We start from the raw sequence: 7,889 nt of genomic DNA, 5'->3' as shown, positions 1-7,889 counted from the left end.
CTGCAAATTAAATGAGAATATCAGATCTTTACATCATCACGTAATGGAAAAAAGCGCACTTTTCGTATTGTGATCATACTTCATGATTTTGTGAAAACCAAAACATTGTTATTCTTTCCGAGGTGAATAGGAATGTCCAATTAATTTAAAAATAATGCCACCTACGGCTATAAGCTTCGATTAGTGGTTGCCATTGTGGCTGAACATTTTGCTCCGGTTTCTACGTTGTACACGACACTTACTTCAGATCGATTCAATATCATCTCCTTATTTACTAGTAAATAAAGGTTTTAATTAGAGACACTTAGGAAATGCTACCTTGGGTCGGTACAGACTTAAACCTAATCGTGATCATGCTGGTTTTCATAACGATTTACAACATATAATATATGCAAATATAATATCTGCCACTAGTGGTTTTTGTTTTCAGAAAATTATCTTGAACAAATATTTGCCACCGCATAATAACGTAGGATTAAGAAATAAAACTAATAGTGGAATCGCTTTTTCTCATGCATTGACATATGTATACTGCATTGCAGTTTGCCAGGGTAAGAGAGCATTTATTAGCACATATAGCTACATTCTTTATCAAGAAATCCCTATGAAGGAAGCACCTATAGCAACGTTGTCCTATTAGTACTCATCAGTAGAAATAAAGGTCAAAAGAATATCGATATCTACAGTGTTCTTAAACGTGTAGAACACAATGGACACGATGCTTACAAAATCCTTTATAACGTGACAAATAAGGAACTTTTGGAAACAATAGATAATGTACTCTTACACAAATATTTCATGAAAAACGCGCCAGGCTAAATTGCAGCTACAAAGTTACAGCCAACCTCGTGAACTGAGAGTTCACCAGCGGGGTCAATCATAAAATTGTGTTAAATATTCACAGCATACACGATCAATTATTTGGCAACGGAACGTTGCTTGATTAGTAATGCAATTCTATACAGTAAATTTAAGAGTTTTATCCGAAAATAAATGTATAATTCACAACGAAAGGCTAGTCATTAATCGTAATTACAATTTCAACCGGATGAGATTTCTTATACAAATATATTTACTGTATATCTGAGCACAAAACTATGTAGTAATAGGCATGCATTTGAGGGAAACATTTTTAAAAAGAAAACAAAAAATCTATCTCAACCGCTACTGTGGCCTTCCTCATTAGATCCGAGACTCGCCAGGTACAATTACCTGATGTCCTGTGACCTTGCGTACAAATAATCTCAGGAGCCAGTCATAGACACCTGGTTGGAGGTACCTCACCCTGTCCTGGTTGAGAGTCGGCTGGTAAAGGCGGATGGAGATGGCCTCCATGATCCCATAGTCCAGACAATCATGGTCCCTGTCCAGTATCAGAAGCGTGTTTGTCTAGGTCGACGGGATGACCCGGGGATTTGATTTAAATGTTCTGATCCGCTTCTGATGAGGAGAATGAACAACGTGGTCGTCTATGCGCCAATAAACGATTCTTCAGACTCCTTACTGTCTCGCCGATGTCTGCGTACAACCATTGCCTTAGTGGGTTGTGGCACCTGATGTAATATACCGGGCTGGCTAATGCTGTTTGTGGGGTNATAAGGTGGACAGATAAACTAAATACACGTGATGAACATAAGAGATATGCTGCTATCCATAGTGATCCGGGAATAAATCCAATATTGCAACTAAGCACTAAACAAATTTCTCAACAACATGTATGGGATCTAGTAGAGTTATTTAAATACTCAATATCTTGTGAGAATGAATTGGTTATATGTAAGATATGTGAGAAAACAAGTAAAGATATTGTGTTGCATTTTATATTAGAATGTCCAGGTTTATACTTAAGCCGTGATAAAATGATGGATGGTGTTGTAAATGCTATAGAAGTATTGTCATATGTACAGTTTTCAGAACTAAGCATTGAAGACCAGTGCAGCTTTTTACTTGGCGATCATTCACATGTATACTTGACTGATATAGAGTGGGAAACACTAATGATAAATATGGCTGGAAATATCAAAGGAATGGTATGTGAGATGGAGAGTTTTCTATAATTAACCTATTGATGTATATATAAGTGTAAACGTATATATGTAAAAGATGTATGAGGAATATATATTGTAGTGAACATTTTGTATCATGAATTATATAATGCTGTTATATGAATGTCCAATACGTCATTATTTAATACATTTACTTCTCAAAACGATGTTTATATATAAATTAAGACACATTTTGTAAAACTGTTTTGACATATGAAATCTCCTAAAGGAGGAAATAAAGAATGTCTGTCTGTCTGTCTCTGATATTAAAATTGAAAACAAAATACATACAGTTTTGTATACCTCTATCAAACAACATTAAAATATTGTATCCATCAAGCATTTGTTTATAGACTAATTTTATAGCGGCCATCATTATTTGGTTATGCTCAGAAGCATGTCTTGTTGTTTTTGTCACTTCCCTAGTTCTCGCTAAGGACGTTACGTAATTTAATTTGTCGATGAAGCAAGTGACGCCTTCCCTGCTGGAACCCCTGGTTTTGTTCTTCTTTATACCTTCCAGAGTCTCCATGTATATCTTTCTTTTGGTTATAACTTGCTCTAGGTTTTATCAATTTTGAGTTCGATACTTCGGTATTCTCTTATTGTTTCTGTATTATGCACAGGGAGATGAAGGAATATTGGTTATTTTTTTACTGAACAAACGAAGAAGACCGATACGATATTAGCGCATAGCTGTCTACGTGTGTTAATTGTTCGATGTTCAAAAGGTAATTAAAAAAACCAACAACAAAATATTTAAGTGTCAAACAAACCATATCGACCATAAACTCAAAATCGACATGTAAACACCGTTAGGACGGGAATTAGGGATGCTACTGTCAAGAAAGGGAAAGTTCACAATCAAAAGGTTAAAAACGAATATGATCATTGATATGTATTTTTCCGTAACATTGAGATAAAATGAGAAAATAGATATTTACCCGTGCATTGTCAGTTTTACCGTTTACCTCAAGACATATCCTACATAATAGGATTTGAAGCTTATAAAACGTTGGAAAATAGTTCCATGTATAGTGCTCTGCATCAAAAGTCATCATTAACCAACAAAAACGATAGTAATGCTTCAGCTTTGAGAGTACATAGAAAAGCGGTACCTCATTCTAACCTTAAACAGTATTTCACTACAATAGCACAAAGAAGAACTGATTATATCGCCGTCTTAAAAATACAAAACTGCTACCAACTTTTAACATTTATTCAGTATCGTTTGCATTACAATGATATACAAAATTTGGGCGAATCGATAAATATCTGAAATGCGATCAATCAGTCCAAGGAGGCAATTTATTCTTTGTTTGAACGGATGCCGAGTTGTTGTTCACGGTGTGATAATACACACAGGCACCTAATGTTATTGAAATCCGGCAATATGTCGTTTATCAGAAGACATGTAGCTTATGGTGGCCATACTTAGTGACAGGTAAACAGAAGTTGAAGAAAATGTTTGTGTGCTCATCCCCAAATTCGTTCAAATCGAACAATATCCTAATTTCGACTTATAAGAAACCAAGCTACAAGTGCCGAAAAAAATGCGACTAATGTTTGATATTAAATCAGAAAAAAGAATGCATGGTGCCTATCTGCACATGTATATAGTTACTCATATGAAAAAAGAGGAAGTGGAGGAGGAGGAGAGGAGGAAGAGGAAATTATTGCGCTAGGGAGCTATCACCCTGTGCCTTTGTGCCTCTGTAGGAATTTTTCGTAGGGTCCATCAAAACATAGATATAACTCAAACAAAAGGGGATTGTATTTATAGGACCATCAGATGAACACATTATATGCACATACTCTGTTGATGTAAATCTGAAGATAGCACACGTAAAATACACACACATTTATGGAAGATGATTTATTAGAATTTAGATAAGTTGTTTCTGTTAAAATACACAGTAGGTTAAATAAATAATCTAAATATTTTAAGATAACGATATTGCGATGGCAGAATAGCAAGATACACAATAATCACAAGTGATTGTGACATAAGATTAGCATTTAACTAATCCATTGTCCTGGTAGTGTCACTGTTTCACGAAGTCTTACTCTTCTCGAGAATAACCAGCACCAAGGCGCTTTGTCCAAATCCTGATTACATGCTGCCCGACAGAAACATTCTTATTTGTTTGTACGTCGCTCTATTAGTTTCGCTTTAATTCTATATATTCTCCAGCTCGTTCACAAGTGCTAATCCCGTCTTTGTCTTGTATGATACCATTAAGGCAATCAAGCTGATAGAGATCACATCCGTCCCCAAAGTCCATCAACCCAGCAGGGAACCCGTACCTAGTGAAGCAGTCCTCCAGTTAAACATCAATTGTATAAGGCTATTCAGTAGTTAAGTCATTGATTCAACAGAAACGCTACACGCATGATAATATTTTGATGTGTGTCTAGTAAAAATAAAATAAATTATTTCATGTGTGTCCGGTGAAGAATTTTACTCTGTATCTTTGATATTTCAGTAAACATTCTTGTAGCATCTAGTTAAAAAAACACTTATAAATTTTGATTTCAGTTCATTACATTGTCAATCAAAGCATTGTACGTATGATCATTAAGCTTTAAATTGAGGATAAGAAAAATTACCTGCGTTTCGCATATATTACATGATAAAAATTTCGACCTTGATATTGAAAGTCCCTGCCAGTAACTTTAACAAGTCAGAAAAAAAATATAGAATTAGTAGCTTATACCCGCAGCAGCTAAGTCCTCCATCTTTGTCACATTGACATTCCTCACAGTTGTCCGTGTCCCAGGCCTCACCTGGAGAGTATGTCCGACCCTTATAGGTACATACCGCAGGCAGGAGGAATCCTGTAATAATGATAATAATAATTAGATATTCTTATATAACGCTTTATCACAACCTAGTTCGTTTGTCGTCTCAAAGCGGTTCATAAAATTATTATCCGTTGTTATAGGGCCTTTGCAACCAGCCAATATCTTTCTCAACTCCATGGGGAGCATACACCCGGAGCTGGCATTTCTGCGCTAACAGCTAGCATTCAACAATTCTAGTACTGCCCAAACACGTACTCATTCACAGCTGAGTAGACTTGAACAAGCGGAGTAAAGTAGCTTGCTCAAACAGTGCCGTACCGTGACTCGAACCCGCAACCCTTCGGTCACGAGCCCGGCGTCCTACCACTAGACTACCGTGCCGTCCTGTAGGGCAATGCGTGTAAGGTTTGGGGTGTTAGACTTCATAAACTAAGAACACCAATGGTTGTATATCCTTACTGTGATACATCTCCCAATAACAATAATACAGTGTTTATTTAAACTTCATGAAAACAAAAACTTTAAATTTGCACAGAATATTTATTTCAAATTCGACTATCTTTACTGTCTGTCACCACTGCTCCCTGGACTATCAGGTGTTAGGTAACAGGACAAGATTCAAAGTACGCGCGGTGAGCTATTTAATTGGTAAAACAATCCGACCAATCGCCTGGCGGATACCTGTTATTTGATGATTACAGAGGGGCGACACCCGACTTCAAAATCTGTTAACTTTACTGTCACGCTGCCGCACGATTCTTTAATGTACAACACGGGTTCAAACTAGTCTTATTGTATTGTCCACAAGATGACATGCACAAAGTCATCGTCTTTGCCATGGCATATTCCATTGGTTCAGAGTACGTAACTGATCAGACAACTTGGAATTTTGAAATGGATACTACATAAAATGCCTTGTGTGCCTGTACTTAACATACGTATGTATTATGCAAGACATGCATGCACTGTGCATATTTTACACGTAATTTCTACATGGTGACTGATACGTTCTTAGTGGTAACTGCAGCATCCATTTTGTGATACCAGTGACTGCTACGGCTTAACGACAGTGTTCAAAATTTTAATATGCAATTTAAAAAAATGGCGTTTTCTTATAATTTTATATGATTAATACACTCGAAAGATGTTCAGTAACATTGACAACTATTGTATTTCTCCATTAACGAGTGACAAAAAAGGTAAGAAAATATGAAGTAACTGCTTGTCATAAAGGAGCTTGCTTTTCCTTTGAGAAGAAATACAAAATGGAAACTTCGTTGTGATACAGATATGTAAAATAGTTTCTACATGAGAAACTTTCATGTATCATAGCTTGCTAAAATGACTTGTACTTAGTTGAATAAAATAGTAAATCAATTAATCCTGTCAACCCATATAACTATTTTATCGAATCAAAAGGTCAGACATAAGTACTTAAATAACCTATGAGTGAGACTCCGAAGTAGGTAAAAGTAGACATTTTCTCGTTAAACGTAAAGCGTACTAGATCCCCGTCTTCTGTAACACTGCCAAGATTTATTCAAATACATCAAATCACTTGAGCCTTAATCGCAACTGCAACACAAATATCTGTAAAACATGCACACATAACCGTTCATGGCATAACATTAATTTAAATACAAATAAAACTAAAATCCGGATTAGAAACATAAATTGATATTAACTACCTGGAGGTCCTGTTGGTGGCAGGCTGTTGAAACAGTAGGCTGAGATCTGATTGGCTGACAACAGAATGACAAGGACGAAGAGGATGATGCCATTCATGGCTGGTTATACTGGATCAATACTGGAAATTAAATGAGACTATCATATCTATACATTATGTGTTATGGGATTTAATTCCCATTATGATGATTTCAAGTTGTCATCATTTGGGTAACTGTTAATACATTCTTTTTGTTTTCAGTGAAAAAACATGACTTACGCTCTATGTATTTATAATAATCAATGATTTGTTAAAGATACTGACGTGTTATCGGTTTTGTTCTTGTTACAAAACCATAATTCGAAATAAATATCAATAAAAAAACACATTTTGTTATTGATCACAATGTCACCAAAGCTGTTACCTTCAGTTTCTGTTACATAATGGCGTTTACAAGAACAGTCGATACATTTGTTTTTATTAAAATGTGTATAGTCCATCAACTTTGATGCACATGCTTGCTCATATTATTTTTGAGCAGACTTCATATTTTACAGGTGACGATAAGGGTAAACAATACGGAGTGGCTATTGACACTCGGGCTAGATAACGAAAAAACGGTGTGCCGTGTAGCGGATTCCGGACAGTTTTTATGTGGCGTGAGTAATAGTGTGTTGACGGTTGTGTGTATCCGGATAGGGCTAACAACGAGAAAATAAGCTTTGCACAATACTAATTAGTTATTAATATTACGCGAATGGATAAGTTACCAATTTTAACAAAGTGTACAGGTATATGCACTTTATTAAACGTGTTTAGCTACGTGGTTGTTGTACGGAAAGGCCGAGTGCGAGGACTGCCAGTGAACGGGAGGCGTCGTTGTCATGATATGATTTAAAGCTAATGTGAACAACAATTATCTGTATAAGTGAGACACTTCAGTATTTGTTTCAATAAAATTTGAGCGATAATGCAAAGTAACCAACACATAGAAAACTGAGCGTTATTGATTGCTGTCGACTTTCCCGAGGTTTCAAAGTGCATTCGTTTGGTTTTTTAATACATACAAGTTGCTATCAGTATACAATGTTCACTGCTTGCCAATGTCTATTTGAGACAATTGAACTCATTACATCACCTATAAATATATGAATTAGTATCACCTTGTTGTTGACCGGTCGGGATGCACTTGTCAGCAACGGGAAATGGAAAACTCACAAATTGCTTCATTGAGATAAATAACTCATAGGCATGTTTTTTTCTTCAAAATAGTGTATTTTTATGGGTACTTACAGTTTTTCAGATGGTTTTTAATATATCTAATTCACAAAGGGCCATTCACCTGAGTTAAATTACATGTTACCAAAAAAAAA

At 35.8% G+C, this 7,889-nt stretch overlaps 1 protein-coding gene across 1 annotated transcript in view; it reads right to left on the bottom strand.

Annotated features, from left to right (window-relative positions):
* Positions 1-3,254: 3,254 nt before the first annotated feature.
* LOC110446908 (prostate-associated microseminoprotein-like) overlaps positions 3,255-7,889 on the bottom strand; it is a 14,539-nt gene continuing 9,904 nt past the window's right edge. Inside the window, exons 2-4 of the mRNA XM_021492251.1 lie at positions 6,539-6,657; positions 4,763-4,883; positions 3,255-4,352 (exon numbers count right to left, since the gene is read on the bottom strand). Of these exons, the coding sequence (XP_021347926.1) occupies positions 4,208-4,352; positions 4,763-4,883; positions 6,539-6,635 (363 nt within the window). The 5' untranslated portion in view covers positions 6,636-6,657 and the 3' untranslated portion in view covers positions 3,255-4,207. The remainder of the gene's footprint in view (positions 4,353-4,762; positions 4,884-6,538; positions 6,658-7,889) is intronic.

This window comes from Mizuhopecten yessoensis, unplaced genomic scaffold, assembly GCF_002113885.1.
Source record: "Mizuhopecten yessoensis strain PY_sf001 unplaced genomic scaffold, ASM211388v2 scaffold3049, whole genome shotgun sequence".
Taxonomy (NCBI): Eukaryota; Metazoa; Mollusca; class Bivalvia; order Pectinida; family Pectinidae; genus Mizuhopecten; species Mizuhopecten yessoensis.
The sequence above is the reverse complement of the archived record's forward strand: the minus strand, read 5'-3'. Positions and strand labels throughout refer to the sequence as shown.